The 17,836-nt window shown below is 61.6% G+C and overlaps 2 protein-coding genes across 2 annotated transcripts; one reads left to right on the top strand and one right to left on the bottom strand.

Moving 5' to 3' along the window:
• Nucleotides 1-1,924: 1,924 nt before the first annotated feature.
• On the top strand, nt 1,925-8,658 carry TMEM259 (transmembrane protein 259). The gene is made up of 11 exons (XM_061152241.1): nt 1,925-2,179; nt 5,073-5,348; nt 5,798-5,897; nt 6,009-6,119; nt 6,366-6,488; nt 6,575-6,675; nt 6,783-6,840; nt 6,928-7,011; nt 7,098-7,230; nt 7,303-7,402; nt 7,488-8,658. Exons 1-11 carry the CDS (start codon nt 1,925-1,927, stop codon nt 8,028-8,030), a joined length of 1,884 nt encoding a protein of 627 aa, XP_061008224.1. The 3' UTR covers nt 8,031-8,658.
• A 56-nt stretch (nt 8,659-8,714) lies between these two features.
• Nucleotides 8,715-17,691, bottom strand: GRIN3B (glutamate ionotropic receptor NMDA type subunit 3B). Its single transcript, XM_061149395.1, has 9 exons — nt 17,266-17,691; nt 14,932-15,524; nt 13,428-14,460; nt 10,442-10,587; nt 10,236-10,351; nt 9,982-10,133; nt 9,512-9,676; nt 9,363-9,421; nt 8,715-9,192 (listed from the first exon to the last, which is right to left on the bottom strand). Exons 1-9 carry the CDS (start codon nt 17,689-17,691, stop codon nt 8,793-8,795), a joined length of 3,090 nt encoding a protein of 1,029 aa, XP_061005378.1. The 3' UTR covers nt 8,715-8,792.
• Nucleotides 17,692-17,836: the final 145 nt, after the last annotated feature.

Here is a 17,836-nt window from a genome sequence, read left to right as displayed (position 1 = left end):
ACAGCGGTCGCTTGCCACACGGCCCTACTTTAATACAAATTACCTCAATAAAAATAAAGTTTAAAATCCCATTCCTCAGCTGCACTGGCCACATTTCCAGAACTTAGAAGTCGCATGTGGCTAACGCATTAGACCTCACTGCACATTTCAGGGACCCACAGCCCCCCCACCCCCGCACTGAGCAGCTGGGTTTTCTCCCCAGGTCAAGGGTACATCGACTGGCCTCTCCATTATAAAAGAAGGGTTTGTGTTCTCCTTTTGTGACCAATAAATGATCTGGGGTGGCTGTAACAATGTCAAGAATGTGCATTGGTTGAGCAGCCACTGTATGCTAGGCCCCCATACAGGGCATTCTCTATGAAGAGATGGGATGACCTCAGCTTCCTGTCCACCTCAAGGAAGTGGGGCTCCCAGGATTATGAAACCAGGCAGGTAGGTCTGGAAAGTTCTCTGAGGCTCTAGAACAGCTGAAAAGTCTCCTCCCCGCCATGCCTGCCTCACACCCTGGTCTTTCTCAGAGGCCCTGACTGTCCGTTCTTAATGTTCCCTGGGTGTCCTTCCCCAACGTCTGTACTCAGGTGTCCTCTCCCACACCCAGCTTCTGGCTCCTCCTGACCGTCCATGCTCCCTGCTGCAGTCCACCCGTTCTTGCTTTGGAGCATGGGATGGAAGTACTGTACCTGGCATACGGTAGGTGCTTAGTGAATGTTGGATTCTATTACTACCATGGCTGCTAGGAGGCGCCCAGGCTTTTCAAAGATGAATGAATGAGCATGTCTGTAGTTCACATGTGGGCTCCCAGGTCTGGGACAACTCGGGCAGGCAACTGGTGGCAGTCAACAAGGAGGGCATGGTCAGGTATACACCATTTGCCATCCCGCTTTAGTTGACAAAGGGCTGTCTGCTCAGTCGTCCTGGAAAGACTGGAACCGCGGGTCTGACTCCTTAAGAGCCGGAGAGAGATGGGTGGTGCTGAGCGGCCCGCGTTCTCAGAAGGAAAAAAACCTAGTGAGGATGAGGCGATTGGATGGCATCACCGACTCAGTGGACACGCATTTGAGCAAATTCCTGGAGATAGTGAAGGAGAGGGAAGTCTGGCGTGCTGCAGTCCATGAGGTCGCAAAGTGCAACACGACTGAGCGACTGAACAACCAAAAGTCGGGACGGACCGAAGGCTGGGCAAGGGCAGTTCGCTTAGCCTCTTCTAGACCCCTAAAGTCCCCCGGACCGCCACCAAGTGCAGAGAGAGGAGACAGGTCCGTCAGTCCTTCCAGTCACCGACCTCCGCGAGGAGGGGGAGGTAGTACCTAAGCGAGGCCCTGCAACATCACGGGCCTTTATGACGTCACGGCGCATCAGGTTAGTCTGCTTAGGGGCACAGCGGCCCCGGCCGAAAGGAGAATGCCGTACGAGAGTTCTGGGGACGTAATTTAAAGACCGCAAATTAAATCACTTTTCAGCCAGAACACTCTACTGTGAGCCTATTTTCAGTATAGTTTTCTAGAGTGCAACGTAGAAAACAGCTCCAACAATCGTATTTCCTTTCAGTATATTTTATCACTTCTAAACGCCTCAGATATTGACTAATTTTGACGCTCGAGTTGCAGCAGTGGAGGCTAGGGGGCAATATGCAAAAGACCGGGGCTCAGACGCAGCCCCGCCCCTCGGCGCTCCCTAGCTGGCTGAGACTCCAGAAGGCGGAGCCACCGCGGGCCGGCCGCCGGCTTCCCAGCGTGCTCCGCGAGCGCAAGGAGGCCGCTCTAGCCGTCGCGGCGACTCGCTGGCGTCAGCTGGGGAGCGGAGGCGGAAGATGGCGGCAGCGGCCCGGCGGCCGTGAGGAGCGCGGCGGCGGCGAAGACTGCCGATGGCGGCCAGGAGGCGCCCTCGGGGAGCCGCGGGCCGTTAGGGTGCTACACTGGGCGGCATGTCGGAGCACGCGGCACCCGGGGCCCCGGGGCCTGGGCCCAACGGCGGTGGTGGCGGTGGTGGTGGTGGCGGCGGCGGCGGCGGCGGCCCGGCCCCCGCGCGCGGGCCTCGCACCCCCAACCTCAACCCCAATCCTCTCATCAACGTGCGCGACCGGCTTTTCCACGCGCTCTTCTTCAAGATGGCTGTCACCTACTCGCGCCTCTTCCCGCCCGCCTTCCGTCGGCTCTTCGAGTTTTTCGTGTTGCTCAAGGTGACCGCGGCCCCGACCCTTAACCCCGGCGGATGGACCCCCTACCCCTGAGTTCGACCTCTGACTCCGCCCGGGGCAGCGTGCCCCTCCTTCCCGGAGGCATAGACCCGGCGGGACCGGTTGGGACCCTTCCCTTAAGCCTGCCGCCCCCGCTCCCCTTCCCAGAAACTTCCACCCCGCAAGGCCCGAGCCTCCCCGGGTTAGTGGCCCCTGATCCCGATTCCAGGAACTCACTCCCAGCCCCTCCAGGCCGCACCCTACCGCTGGCCTCGCCCTTCCCGGTGTCCCCACCTCGGGAGACCGGAGCCCAGTCCCGTGACTCTCGACCCTGTTGCCTGGGATCGTCATCCCGGGATGACCCCGACCCCACTACCGAGCCTGACCTCGCCGCGAACCACATACCCTGGGATTCCGGGCCCTACCGCCACTGCCGCCTCTTTGGACACACCCCCGGACCGCCTACCTGCACCGGAAGCTGCTCCCTACTTTTCTCTCCCCCTTTTTCTTGGGGCGCGCCTCCTGGAGCCCTTCTGCTCCAACTCAGATTCTACCCCTTCTGAACCTCTGGGGAAAGGTGACCAGGCCGAGGTCACGTCACCAGGGTTCCTAGCAGAGCCCCAGCCAGTGGTGCCGCTGGTGGCTCGGTGAGGGGCGTCCCGTGGACCCGCCCCCTGTCCTCCCTCGGTTGTGCGGGCGGTTCGGCTGTTCCTGGAGGGCCGGCGCGGGTCCCTCCAAGGAGGGGTCTTACTCAGAGAGGGAGCCGCTGGGTGCCGGACCCCGGTTGTCTGGCGGGTCTGAGGAAATGGGGAAATAGCTGTTCCTGTTTGTGTCCTGTCCTAGGGTGCCCCCTGGGCGGGGGCCGGGGCCAAGGTTGCCGACTTATGAGGGAGCTTGAATTCCTTATCCACAGAAAGGGGTCTGAGGCAGGTGGGGCACGGGCCAGCGAGGTTGGGAGCCGCCAGCTCTTTGGGGTTGGGTAGCAGGGGTGCGTGCAGGGCTGTCCTACAGACCTGGGAGTGGGTCCCCACTGAGCCTCCCAGTTCCTGAGCCGCAGCAGGTGTCCCGCCCCCCGGGGGCCTCGACTCTGGAGGGTTCCCCAGTAGGGCTTCCCTTACCTGGTGCGTGGGACCCATGAGCAGCTTGAGAGTGGGCAGAAGGCTGAGTGTGGGCGTGGTTGCCTCCTGGAAGGAAGCCCTGACCTCCCTGCACACTCAGGAGGAGCCCATGTCACCTGAGGGAGGGAGTGCCCTGTGTGAGGTGGGCCCCCACGGAGCTCAGCCTTCCTGAGAGTCCCGCCTGAGGCCTTGGCTTTGTTCTTCTGGTTGCTTCCCAATTGGGACCAAGGAGCAAGTCAGGGATTGAGCCGACTCGGCAGACAGGCCGCACATCCAGGTCGTGCCCCTGGTGTGGGGGCCTGCAGGATCAGGCCACCCTTAGCTCCCTACACCTTTTCTCTCCACAGGGCTGCGGCCAGAAGGCCCGCCTCAGTTCTCAGGTCCCTCCCTGACCCCTGGTGCTTTTGGTTTCCCTCCTTTGCAAAGTGAGGGCTGAGCTCACCAATCTCTGAGGCTGCCTGAGTTCCAGAAAGCTCCCTTCTTTGCTTTCCAGCTGCCTAGCTTCTGGACTCTTGCTGCAGAGATCAAGTTCCCCTCCCCGCCTCACTTGGTCGCCTCTTGTGGCACCTGTTCTCCCACCTGCAGAGCGGGTCCCCCCCTCCTTGCTCCCTGCCACCTTGTGCCAATCTCTGGGACCAGAGATGAGTGGCGGACCAGGAGGAAGCGGGGAGAGGCAGCAGCCACCAGGGCAGGGTCCAAGTCAGAGGAGACAGCCTCAGGCTGGGAGGAAGAAGGTGGGTGCAGGGATGGTGTGTGCAGAGGCCCTGGAGCTGGCGGGACAGCATGGCCAGTGAGGTGGAGTGTTCGGTCATGGGGTACCAGAGGTTGGGGGCTGGAGCACCCAGGGCCTGTGATATGGCCAGGCCAGCTGCCAGGCAGAGGACAGAAAAGGCCTTGGATGGATTCCTGAAATGCTGAGAGGGATAAGGGGGCTGGGCCGCCGGGTGTGTCTGCCGATAGGTCTTAGGAGGCAGCTGTTTGCCAGCTTGTTCCACGGAGGCGGTGGGGAACCAGGTCCAGCTCAGGGTCAGGCCTTGTCCAGTGGAGCGAGAGTCTTGGCTTGTCTTTAGGCACCCACCCAATTGGTCAGGGTGATGGACCTCACCTGGGGTTTCAGTTCATGGTAGGGGGGCTGTGCAGGGTGCTGGAGGGGACTCCAGGGTGACAATGGGGACTTGGCCACTCTTTGAGGTCACGGGTCCCCCATCTATCCATATGCTCCTCTCAGGACCTAGCTGCCCTGCCTGGTGTTTCCTCCAGGTTTAACTCCTGGCTCCACCCGCTCCTGGCTGTGTGGCCTCTGCCTTGTTTTCCTATCTGCAAACTGGGGATGATGGCAGGCACGTGCCTTGCAGGGACAAGCTCGGGCAGCCCCTGGCATCAGGCCACCTGCATGTCAGCGCTTTCTGTGATGTCTCGGCATGTGGTGCGGTGTTGTCCTCATGGCCGAGGGTGAACGGTGTCCTGGACATGGCTCCTGCTGGACGTTGGGGCCCAGAGAGCACAGCTGGGGCTGTGGGTCAACTCTGACCACAGCCTGCTGCCACCATAGGCCCCACACTTTCCTGACTCCCGTCGTCAGCTCACAGGTCCCCATACATGTTGTGGAGAGGTGCTTGGGGTTCCCAGGGACACTGAGCCTGTGGCCACATCTCTGGCCCCGGTGCAGGCTGGCCTGTGGGAGGCTCTACAGCTGTGGGGGCCTGTACTGGGAAGGGTCCTCCATCTGGGGGTGGGGGTCCCAGGCAGCTCCCCCCTGACCGCTCCCTGCCCTACAGGCCCTGTTCGTGCTCTTTGTCCTGGCCTACATCCACATCGTCTTCTCCCGCTCACCCATCAACTGCCTGGAGCATGTGCGTGACAAGTGGCCACGTGAGGGCATCCTGCGGGTAGAGGTGCAACACAACTCGAGCCGCGCGCCCGTCTTCCTGCAGTTCTGCGATGGTGGCCATGGCAGCTTCCCCGGCCTGGCTGTGGAGCCAGATGGCCTGGAGCTAGAGGAGGAGGAGGAGGAGGAGCTGACCATGGACATGTTCGGGAACAGCTCCATCAAGGTGAGCAGCCGGGGCATGGTCAGGGCTGCAGGGGACACTCCTGACCTGCTGGGCTGTTTCCCAGCTGTCTACTGAAGGCCTGTTTCTGGGGTGCTGAGGGCAGACAGGCTGAGAAGCAGGCTTTGGGCTCAGAGCTCTGAGGTGGTCTTGGCCATCCTTGGTGGTGTGGCTGCCCACAAGATGGGGAGCCCAGAGGGAGGGCTGTGCTCAGGTGGCCAGAGGCCAGGGGTGGGTGTGGGCGGAGTGTTGGTACAGACCCAACAGGAGGCCCCACCTCGCTGATCCTGTTCTTCAGATCCTCACCCGGAAATCTCAGGGAGCTCAGTGTTGGGATTAGGGCTTTTATGGGTCAGGGGTACATCTCCTTCCATTGGCGGGGGCGGTGCAGAGACCTTCAGGCCAACCTTTTGGTACCAAGGGCTTGCTGACCTCTGCCTCCCACTGTGCAGTTTGAGCTGGACATCGAGCCCAAGGTGTTCAAGCCACCAGGTGGCCCCGAGGCCTTAAATGACAGCCAGGAGTTCCCATTCCCTGAGACGCCCCCAAAAGGTACCACCACTCCCTGGGGCTATGTCCAGTGACGGAGGTGGGGGTGTGGTGCAGTTCCCCCAGCCCTCCCAGGAGAGGACTCCTCTGCTGACCAGCCATCCCCGCCTGCAGGCTGGCCACAGGACGAGTACATCGTGGAGTACTCGCTGGAGTATGGCTTCCTGAGGTTGTCTCAGGCCACGCGCCAGCGGCTCAGCATCCCTGTCATGGTGGTTACCCTGGGTGAGTGCCCCTGCCGAACAGAGCAATGCCCAGGGGAGGGAGCTCCTTTCTCCTCAGTCTTGAATGTCTTTCTTGGGGAGGGGTGACCCGGAAGCACTTGTGTCCAAGGTCTCAGGGCTGGCCCTGCTGCCCAATTGCAGGAAACTTCCCAAGGCTCCATTCCTCCACACCTGTCAGTCACAGCTCTGCTGGACAGTGGAGTTCTGTGCTCCTGGACTAACATCCCTGTCCCACTCCTACCCACAGATCCCACACGGGACCAGTGCTTTGGTGACCGCTTCAGCCGCCTGCTGCTAGCCGAGTTCCTGGGCTATGATGACATCCTCATGTCCAGCGTGAAGGGCCTGGCAGAGAACGAGGAGAACAAAGGTGCGGGGGCAAAGGTGGGGCCTGCTTAGGTAGGGCTTGGGCTGGGGCGCTTGCTCACTGCCTCCTCCACTCCACTCCTCATGCAGGTTTCCTGAGGAATGTGGTGTCCGGCGAGCACTACCGCTTCGTGAGCATGTGGATGGCCCGCACGTCCTACCTGGCTGCCTTCGTCATCATGGTCATCTTTGTGAGTGCCTCAGCAGGGTGGCGTGGGGTGGGGTGGGGCGGGGCAAGGCAAGGTGGGGCCAGAGGGGCGGGGCAACCATCCAAAGCCTCGCGGTGGCCCACTTGCAGACCCTGAGTGTGTCCATGTTGCTGCGCTACTCCCACCACCAGATCTTCGTCTTCATTGGTGAGTGTCCCCTCTGGCCATCTCCCCTGCCCCTCCCCCCTTCCGGGCGCCTCACCCGGTCTGCCCGCCCGCCGCCCTCTCCCGCAGTGGACCTGCTGCAGATGCTGGAGATGAACATGGCCATCGCCTTCCCCGCAGCGCCCCTGCTGACCGTCATCCTGGCCCTTGTGGGTGAGGACCCTGCGCCCCCACACCCTGCCCCCTTCCCTGGCGTGCTGGCCACCCGCCTCAACCGGTGGCTCCCGTCTAACCCCCAGGAATGGAGGCAATCATGTCCGAGTTCTTCAACGACACCACTACGGCCTTCTACATCATCCTCATTGTGTGGCTGGCTGACCAGTATGACGCCATCTGCTGCCACACCAACACCAGCAAGCGGCACTGGCTTCGGTGGGCACCAGGGGCCATGTGGTCCGGGGTGGAGGCAGCCAGGTGGGCAGCACCTCACTGTTCCCCTTGCAGGTTCTTCTACCTGTACCACTTTGCCTTCTACGCTTACCACTATCGCTTCAACGGGCAGTACAGCAGCCTGGCACTCGTCACCTCCTGGCTCTTCATCCAGGTGAGGTGGGCTTTCCTTGGGACTGGCAGTCCGAGGGTCCAGCCTGTTGGGGGTCCCTTGCCTGACCCAGTGCCTATCCCCCCAGCATTCCATGATCTACTTCTTCCACCACTACGAACTACCCGCCATCCTACAGCAGATCCGTGTCCAGGAGATGCTGCTGCAAACACCACCACTGGGCCCCGGCACCCCCACGGCCCTGCCGGACGACCTGAACAACAATGGAGGCATCCCACCTATCACCCCCGACGCTGCTAACCAGTCCCCTGCCCTGGGCCCTGGCTTGCCAGGTGCTGGCGGGGGCCCCGGGCCCGTGGAGGCACCTAGCTCCCTGGTGGCCGCAGCGGCCTCAGTGGCTGCAGCAGCCAGTGGTGACCTGGGTTGGATGGCAGAGACGGCTGCCATCATCACAGACGCCTCCTTCCTGTCTGGCCTGAGCGCCTCTCTCCTGGACCGGCGGCCAGCCAGCCCCCTGAGCTCCAGTGGGGGGCTCCCACGGGCCCCGCAGGACAGTGCCCCTACAAGCAACTCTCCAGGGTCTGATGCAGTCTCTCAGACCATCGGGGGGGGCAGGCCCAGCCCTGCGTCCACTGATCTAGTGGACACACCCTCAGAGGTCGGCTCCTGAACCCTGGGCAGCTGACTGCCTCTGTCCCTGGCCGTCCAAGCCAGCTGGGTGTGACCTGGCTGGAGCCCTCGGGGATCAGGGAGACTGTCCCCAGTGGCTCTGGGAATGCTCAGCCTGCCTTGGGTGGTTTGGGGTCCATCAGGTTTGCTGGGAGGCAGGCGTCTCTCCCCCAGGGCATGGGGCCGGCCTACAGCCTGTCCCTGTCCCTGGTGGGTCTCCTCAGCTAGTAAATCAAGACCAGCCTGTGAACCAGGGTAGGAGAAGGGGTGGGGGCTCCATGGAAGGTTCTGAAAAGGTGGTGAAAGGTCTGGAGCAAGCTGCCCCAGAGCAAAGCATCGGGTGGGGCTGGCTTAGCTGGTGCTCTGTCATGCCCAGTGCCTTTCCATGGCCACCCTACGCGCCCGGGCTGGGGCCCCGGGAAGGTGGAGCTCGGCCCCGATGGCGCATAAGCGCCAACATCTAAGGCAGCCAGGGGCACCGGGGTTCCGCCCTGCTCTGGGTGGGGAGATGGCCGGTGACCCAACCCAATCACTCTGTGAGGAATGCAGAAGAGCGCTCATTCCACTTTTATTTAATTGCAGTGTACAAAATGGTGTTTGTATATAGAATAAACTGTTGACAGCGTCCAGCCAGCGTCTCTATGTTGGGGCGGGGGTTGGGGGGGGGGCCGGGAGCTGCGGGGGAAGGGAGGTTCCACCCACCCTATGGCCGGGTGGCCCCCTCAGAGCAGGCACAGCAGGTGCAGAAGGGCTGGATCCCACTTCAGGGGGCCACCTCCGGTGCTTCCTCGCAGGCCAGGAGCCATGTGCATGGCGGCTCGCAGGTGCTGTCCCCAAGCTGGGCCAGGAGCGCCCTGCGCCGCAGCAGCGCCTGGCGGAGCCTCTCCTGCGCGCCCATGATGCGCTGCTCCAGCTCCTCCAGCTCCCCGGGGAGCGGGGCACCAGACCACAGCTCGGCGGGCGGGCCATTGGAACAGACGGGGGCCTTGGGTGGTGCGGCCGCATCCGCATCTGGGACGTCCACGTCCGGGGAGGCAGAGACCACAGTATGCTCCAGCAGGAAACGCACGCGATGCTCCCTCACCGCGGCCCGGCGCACCCGTGTCCAGCCCATCCGGCTCTCAGGGGCGGCCTGTGTGTTCTGCTGCGGCTCCTCGAGACCCCTGGGGGATGGATGGGCTGGGCAGCCACGTCCTACCCACAGTCCCCGTCTGCCCTTTAGGGTCAAAGTTCCTGAGGAGGTCGCCAGTGGAAGGAGGTGTGGACCCAGTCCATGGTCAGAGGGCAGGTGTGGGAGTTGCTGGGGTGGAGAACCGTCCCCCAAGCCCCTTACCTCGACTCCACCTCCTCCTGCCCCTCTGGTGGCTCTGTGTTGAGGGCGCGATGAATTCTCTAGGAGCCAAGAATTCGGCTCAGCGGGAAGACAGCCCCCCCCCAGCCCCCCTCCCACCCCACCGACCGCTGGGTTGGCCAGCTCCTCACCTGGCTCGTGTGCAGCCAGTACTGTAGCTTGTTGCCCCTTCGGATGCATGGCAGCGCCAGGCGGTAGAAGACGTGCTCGCCCAGAGAACTGAGCAGAGCACTACCCAGACCCAGGCAGAGCAGCACGAAGAGTCCGGAGAAGTGGTAGACGCCCATCTGCAGGGTCTGTGGGCAGGATGCAGGCACATAGTCCCTCCGGGTCATACCAGACCCTGGCGGAGCCCGGGCCTTGGACGGAAGCGGGGACAGAGGTTGGGCCAGAGAGAAGGGCCTGGGGCTACATTTTCAGAGGTGTCATGGACAAGAGGGCACTAGAGCTGGGGTTTTGTAGGATGAATAGGATGCACAAAAGCAGACAAATACACTCGTTTTGGAAATGAGCAGAGGTTGACTACACTGGTGAAGGACCACGCAGGTTCGGGGGCTCCCCCCACGCCGACCCGCACCCCACGTGCGGGGACCTGCCGCACCTCAGTCACGGCGAAGACCCGCTTCCCACAAGGCACCATCTTGTACCACTTGTCGTGCAGTAAGTCGATGAAGCCGGAGGACTTGTAGCGGCTGATGAACTCGGACAGGTTGGAGGTTAGCGGAGAATTTCTGGGGAGTCCGATACCATAGCCTGGGGGAGGCCGGGCATTGGGTTGGGACCAGGCTAGATGCAGACCCAGAGGAGCGGAACCCTCCTGGAGCCCGCAGATCACTGGTCCTGGGGACTCCTCACCCTCAATGGCAAAGGGCTTGCCCACGGTCAGCAGCCTGCAGTCGGCGTCGATGGACACCTCATAGTCCAGGAGCGACTTGTCCATGATGAAGGCGTTGAGCTTGGGGGGATCGCTCCTGCGGAGGGCATGGGGGCAGGATGAGCATCCCTATCCCTGCCCGCCCACGTGGCCCCGCCCCAAGCCCCGTCCCGCTCGCCCCCCTCACGTGAGCATGGCGACGCCGCGGGGAGTGGTAGGTGCGCTATGGCGCCGCACGTGTGAGTACATCTCCGGGAAGCTTTTCTTGATGTAGGCCTCGGCGCTGCTCTCCCACACCGTGCCGAAACGGAAGCCCTGAGACGGGTGGTGCAGCTGCGGGCCAGCACCCAGTCAGCACAGGAGGGCCTTGACCCCTGCCCCCGCTCCCCCCTCGCGCCCCGATTTCGCCGAAGAATTGATGCTTTTGAACTGTGGTGTTGGAGAAGACTCTTGAGAGTCCCTTGGACAGCAAGAAGATCAAACCAGTCAATCCTAAAGGAAATCAGTCCTGAATATTCATTGGAAGGACTTAGGCTGAAGCTGAAACTCCAGTACTCTGGCCACCTGATGCAAAGAACTGACTCCTTGGAAGAGACCCTGGTGCTGGGAAAAATTGAAGGCAGGAGGAGAAGGGGACGACAGAGGTTGAGATGGTTGGATGGCATCACTGATTGGATGAACATGAGTTTGAGCAAGCTCCAGGAGTTGGTGATGGACAGGGAAGCCTGTGGTGCTGCAATCCATGGGGTCGCAAAGAGTCTGACAGGAGTGAGCGACTGAATTGAACTAAACTGGGGCCACACTGACCGGGGCCTCCTTGGTGGGGCTGTGCACCTCTGAAAAGCTGGACCTGAGGTAAGCAGGGCTGTCCAGAATTTTCTGTGGAAGCAAACGCTCTACAACTGTGCTGTTCTCATATGGCTGTTGCATGCTTTCAATTAAATCAATTTAAAAAGTAGCCACATGTGGAGAGTGACTGGCCCATCTACATCTCCTTAATGGTTTACAGAGGACACTGGGGTGGTGGTGGATTGGGTGGGCAGCAGGTGTACTAAGTCACTTTAGTTGTGTCAACTCTTTGCGACCCTATGGACTGTATAGCCTGCCACGCTCCTCTGTTCATGGGATTCTCCAGGAAAGAATACTGGAGTGGATTGCCATTGTCTCCTCCAGAGAATCTTCCTGACCCAGGATCAAACCCATGTCTCCTAATATGTCTTCTGGATTGGCAGGTGGGTTCTTTACCATTATCGCTAACTGGGAAACCCTGAATTGGGGGTGGACAGAAGAGACTAAACACCACTCAGAGACAAGATCAGCCAGATCAAAACACTGGGAGATACTATGGGGCAAAACACAAAACAACTTCAACAAACAAATCACTAGTGAAAAAGACAGGAGAGTCAAAATGACCCTCTGGGGCCTTCTCAGGACAGACCACCCCTTGTCCTCTACCTGTCTTTTGTCTATAGAAAATAGCCTCCTAGGTCTTCCCTGAGTTCAAAAGAATAAATCAAAGAAATGACAAAATGCAGAAACAAAGGAAAAGAGTCAAGACAAAAATAGTTTAGTCACTAAAACCAAGGACTTTTAATTCCTTCTCAGGTGCTATAGCTAATATCCAGAGCCAGCAGACTTCCTTGGTGGTCCAATGATAAAATTCTGCACTTCTACTGCAGGGAACATGGATTCAGTCCCTGGTCAGGGAACTAACAGCCCATATGCCATGCAGTGTGACCAAAAAAAAAAAAAAAAAAAATCCTGAGCCAGGTCCTTTCAGTTGCTTCCCCCTGTCCCCAGGTGGTAGAAGTTACCTATGCTGCCCATAAGCACGGAGGCCCTAGGCTGATTAAAACCAGAGGGTTAGTGATGTTGACTCCTGACTACCTCACCACCAACCAGTCAGAAGAATGTCCACCACCTGATCACACACACCCTGAAACTCCCCTCCCTCACCCTGTCTTTAAAGTCTTTTCCCCAATATTAAAAAACAAACAAATGAAAACCACTTTTCCCTGAGGGCCACCTAGGAGTTCAGGTCTTAAGCACTAGCTGTCTGGGCTCCTTGCTTGGCACCTGCGATAAACCCTGCAGTTTCCTTCGCCATGACCCCATGTCAATAGAATGGTTTCACTGCCCACCAGTGAGTGGATCTAAGTTTGATTCGATAACTAAGAGGTTTCTGCCATCCTCAATGTCTGTGCATTTTGGATCCAGATTCAAACAAACCATGGCGGGGTGGGGGGAAGACAACTGAGAAAATGAGTCCCTGATGTTTAACTTCCCGAATATTCATAATGAAACAACAGGAGGCCTGGATCTTACTTTAGGATAATTCAGGAACTGGGGTTGGTAGGTGAATGAAACTGGCCAGGAGTTATTTTAGAGCTGGGCAATGGTTTCATTCATAGTTGTTCTTGTTCCAGAATATTAAAATTTTTTCATTAAAAGAGAAAAATATGTAGGCCACGTCATGCCCTGCTCTGCCCACAGTCCTCTAGGACTCCCGGTGAAAATTCTAAGCAGAGCTGTTTTCAAGGGCCACATCCTCCCACACCTGCAGGCCCTGCATGCCCTGCCCTGTCCCCTTCCTGTCCTCCCCTCCTCCCTCTTCCCTCCTCTTTGCTCCAGACACAAGGCTTCCTCGCTGCTCCTCCAATACATCAAGCACAGTCCTGCCCCAGGGCCTTTGCACAGGTTGCCACTGCTGACCACATTGCTCCCTGATACCAAGCACCTCATGGGTCACGCCTCCCAGAGGCATTCCTGACCCCCACTGGACAATTCTTCCTCTCCATCATGCCCTGTGTCCCCAACTCTGCCTAATTTTCCTCAGTGGGCCTTTTTTGGGGGGCTGTGCTGGATCTTAGTTGTGGCATGTAAGATCTAGTTCCCCAACAACCAATGGAACCCAGGCCCCCTGCATTGGGAGCACAGAGTCTTAGCCACTGGACTACCATGGAAGTCCCTGCCTGGAACTTTACCACCACCTCACACAGCATCCTTCTGGCTTCTCTCTCAGCTCTCACCAGCACCCTTGCCTGTATTGTCTTGGCTTGGGGCTGGGCTCAGGACGAGTTTGAGAGAAGGAACAGCTGCCCTCTCTGGGGTGAGGATGGGGTGGGGGGATTAAACTTCTCAGCTCTGACCACAAACCACCTGCAGTTGCCCACCTTGGGGTCGTGGATCCCAGACAGCTCCTCGAAAGTCTTGTCCCCGACCATGACGGCAGCCAGGTTGGCCGTGTAGCTGGACAGCACAAGCAGGCAGAAGATGGCCCACAGGTTCATGAGGAGGCGGCCTGTTGGGCACTTGGGCGTCTTGCTGGACACTGTGCGTCCAAAGAGGATGGCATAGCAGAGGTTGAGGGCAGAGGAGTAGGAGAACACGGTGTCCCGGTTGCGGCCGCGGGGCGTTAGGCCGAAGGGGCTGCGCCACTCGTAGAGGGTGAGGAAGAGCGCGGTCAGGTGCAGCGCGGCGAAGACGCCCAGCCACATGGACCAGTGCAGCGGCCACATGAAGGCACCAATGGGCGACGCCGTGTCGCGCGCGCGCACCATGATGCCCAGGCTGGTGGAGAAGAAAGGGCTGGTGAAGTCCACCACCTGTGAGCGGGCCGAATTGATGCTGAAGCTGGTGACGGCCATGTGCGCCCGGCCGGCCAGCAGGTCGCCCACCAAGCCAGTCCAGCGGCCGTTGCGCAGCGCACCGTACTTGCCGTCGCCCACAATGTAGAGCTCAAAGTCGAAGGGTGCGTCCTCCGCCAGGCGCTCCAGCAGGTCGATGCAGTAGCCATAGCAGCACCTGCGCAGCGCGCGGGGCGCCGAGCCGTCGGCCAGCGCGGCGAAGAGTGCGTCCAGAGTGGCCGAATCGTTGGTGCCGGGGGCCAGGCACAGTTGCCCCGCCGGGCACCGCCCGTCTTCGTCTGGCTGGCGGGCGAACACGAACGGATGCTCCACCAGCGTTACCACCCGCAGCCTGGGCCGCGCCTGGGCGCCTGGCGGGGATGGGGGCCGCTCGGCCGCGCCCCACGCCTCCGACTCCAGCCGCCCATCCCGCCAGCGACCCAACGTGGCCCAGGCCGGGGCACCCCTGGGGTCCCGGCGGAGGCTCCACAGGCGGAAGCGCCGGGAGATGTGCACCTGCGAGGAGCTGGTTACCCACACCGGCCCCGTGCGGCCCCAGAAGGATGTGTTGGCCAGGAACCTGGTGGGGGTGGGGGCGGTGTCAGGGCGGAGGGATCCCTCCTCCCAGGTGAGACCCCTGGCCTTGCAGCTCAGACACACCTGGGGCCACCGGAGGCTCTATTGAGCCCCCCATCCCACGACCCCTTCCGAGCGGGGTACCCGCGCCCTGGGGACTGGGGCGACGTCCCAGCCCTGAACCAAGGGCTGCTGCCCAGTTCAGAGGCCCAGGTGGGGCCTTCTGGTTCTGGGGCACTGTCCCCCTCGAGGTCCCTGGCGATCAGAAGGTGACTCACTTCAGCAGTCTCACTCATTCCTTCTCCTCCCTTCCCTCTTCTCCCAAAGCCCCCACCCCAGCCCTGCAGAATCCCCTTCTTAGGTTCTGCTTTCATGCAAGATGGATACAGCGTCTGGCACACAGCAAACACTTGATCTTGTCGCCTGTCACAGCCCACCGGCAGAGGTGGCTTCCTGCAGCTGGGGCCCTGCTCACCGTGCCAAGAGGCGGCCCGAAGACTCAGGCTCTGGTGGTGGTAGGTCACTGCAGTTGACTGTGGCAGGAAGCAGGGCAAGCTCTGGCTGCATGCGGGCAGCACTATCCAGCGCACGGGCCACTAGTTCCACCACATCCTGGATGGCGGCCTCCAGTGGGGGCCGGGCCACCTCGCCCAGCGCTAGCACTCCGGGTGGCAGACCCTCAGTGGGCAGGGCCTCGGCGAGCAGTGGCGTGCCCAGCAGCCAGCGGGGACCAGGGGGTGCAGCCTGCAGCACCTGTTGGGAGCGGGCTGCATCGCAGCCCAGGAGTACGGCTGCAGGGACCGGGGCCTTCCCTCCAGCTGGTGCCCCCAGGAGTGCCAGGCGTGCGCTCAGCCCTGCATCACCCAGCTCTGGCCGGCTCAGGTCCAGCACAAGCTTCGGGGCCCGGCCTGCCCGGCTTGTCCACAGGACCACCAGGTTGCCAGGGTCGCGTACGTGGCAGAGCACCAGGCCGATGTCCTCCCAGGTGTGAGCCCGCAGCACAGATACCAGCACATCCAGCAATGTCTCAAGGGGGCTGGCCCAGTCCAGCTGCAGGTGGAACGGGTTCTGGCAGAGGGGTTGGTCAAGTTAGGGCTGGCGACCTCACAGTTCCACCACACTCTTCCCACCCCCATCTGTACATGTCCAGTAAACACACATCACCTTGAGCCGATGTCGGGAGTGGGCCACACTGCAGCCGAGGAGAACGGCTGTGGGGACCGGGGCCTTCCCCCCTCCGCTCCCCCTCCGCTAGTGCCCGCAGGAATGCCAGGCATGCACACAGCACCTGCTCCCGACAGGTGCTACAGGCTGCATCCCCCGGCTGCCCCTAGCTACTCAAAGGACCTTGAGTCTACCTCCTCCCAGCTCAGCCCCTGCTCTATACCCCTCTGTGGCTCCCCATTGCCATCAGCACAAAGCCTGGCCCTGCCTTGACCTGCAGGGCCTGCTCTTTTGACTCCAGTCACTCTGAGGCTTTTTGGATTCCCCAGCTGGAAGACCTTTCCCCATCTAGGTCAGCCAACTCCTACACATCCTTCAAAGTCCAGCTCCATACCCCCTCTCTATTCAGACTTACCCAGGCCAACCAGGCACTGAAGAGCCCCACTTTGTGCCTGGGGCACCCCGAAAATTCTCCTGGATTTGCTTTCAGTGTGGGATGAGAACTTTACCAGACACCTAGGGTAGGCAGGATGTTGTGTGGGTGGGGACAGGGTGCTGAGTGCCCGGAGAGAGGCTGAAGACTATTGCTCAGTCCCTGGCGTGGTGAGGAGGGGGAAAGGGGAAGAGGGGGCAAGCCATTATCCGCCTAAAGCCTGACAGGGCCAACTGCAGGGGTGCAGTTCCTGGATCCGGCTGCAGAGGGCCCCACAGGCCTGGATTTGGGTCCTGCATCTCTCCCACTGGGAGGGGGCAGGAACGGAGTGGAGGTGGGTTAAAGAGACCCCAGGCCTCCTGTAGGATCAGGGTCTCCCCGCCTTCAGAAGGAAGACCTGGAGGGGGCTTCAAGGTGGGTTGGGACGCCCCCTACCAGACCCCACATCCCGGCGTTGGGCCCCTCCCAGCTGGTCCTGAGAGGAGGGGTCTCCCTGGGGCACCGCGGGGTTCCCAGAGCTCTGCCAGTCACCCTCTCTCCTCTTTGTCCCATTCTCTACTTTTTCGGACCCAAATTCCAGTCTAGGGGTGGAAATAAGACGAGAGAATGAACTCTAAGGTCGACGAGTGGCGGAGGAAGGCGAGGGTTTTGGAGTCTGGGGGTCTGAGGAGGCTGTGGGTCAAGGAGGCTGTGGGTGGGGGCGGCCTAGCCTCGAGGGCCTCTGGGAGGATGCTGACGGGAGGAACGCCTCCAGCTTCAGCCTCTGAAACTGTTGCCCCTGGAGAGGGGGCAGGGAGACCCGCTTCCCCATCCCAGCCTGGCAATCCCGCCGGGTGGGGATCCGAAGGCGCCCCCGGACCCTACAAGGGGGCCCCGCTCTCGGGGGGTCTACACCTCCGAGGCCCAGGGAAGCGCCCTGTGGGATCAGCCGTCTGGAGTCCAGAGGCGTCCCGCGGGGTCCCGAGCCGCAGGTCCGTGGCTCTAGGTCCCTGCGTCCCGGGGCTCCCGTCTCCCATTCCGTGTCCCTGAGCCCCGGGGACATCCATGGTCCAGGGATCCAGGGCCTCTGTCATCCGGACTCCGAGAATCCGCGCATCTACGGTCCAGAAGTCCGAGTCCCGTGCGTCCCAAGGACTGTCTCAGACCCCCGGACCCCACGCCCCGGGAGCTTTCCAGGGCCTCTCCCATCCGGCCCCGGGTCCCCGCGCGTACCGGGGAGCCGAGGGGAGCGCGCGCTTCCCGCCGCAGCACGCTGAGCACGGGGGTCTCGGTGGCGGACGCCAGGAAGTGCAGCTGCAGCAGCTCGGGTCGCGCCTCGGGGAAGGCGATCAGGGCCGCCACTCCCGGTGCCGCCAGCGCCTGGCACAGACCGCGGGCGAGCGAGGCGGGGTCGCGGGCGGGGGGAGCGGCGGCCACCAGCTCCAGGGTCAGGTTGTGGGGCAGCCGCGGCGCCAGGGAGGCTCGGGCTAGGGCGGCGCGGGCGCGGGCGCGGGCGGCGGGCGCGCGGGGCAGGAGAGCGCCCAGGCGAACCGAGCCCCCCAGGGGCGCCTGGACGCCGCACGGGTGCGGGTGGCCCCCGGCGGGCCCCGGCCCCAGCGCCAGCGCCAGGCCAAGCCACAGCGCCGGCATAAACTCCATCCCAAAGTTGCCGGCGGGCTCCACGGGGCGGAGCTGCGGCTGGCACCCCGGGAGGCAGGATCTCGCGCGCCCCTGCCGGGCCGACTCCTCCCTCCCTGCCGGAGTCCACCAGCCTTTGCCCGTCTTCGCCCGCCCCCGCCCCTCC

This window comes from Dama dama, chromosome 9 (genome assembly GCF_033118175.1).
Source record: "Dama dama isolate Ldn47 chromosome 9, ASM3311817v1, whole genome shotgun sequence".
Taxonomy (NCBI): domain Eukaryota; kingdom Metazoa; phylum Chordata; class Mammalia; order Artiodactyla; family Cervidae; genus Dama; species Dama dama.
The sequence above is the reverse complement of the archived record's forward strand: the minus strand, read 5'-3'. Positions and strand labels throughout refer to the sequence as shown.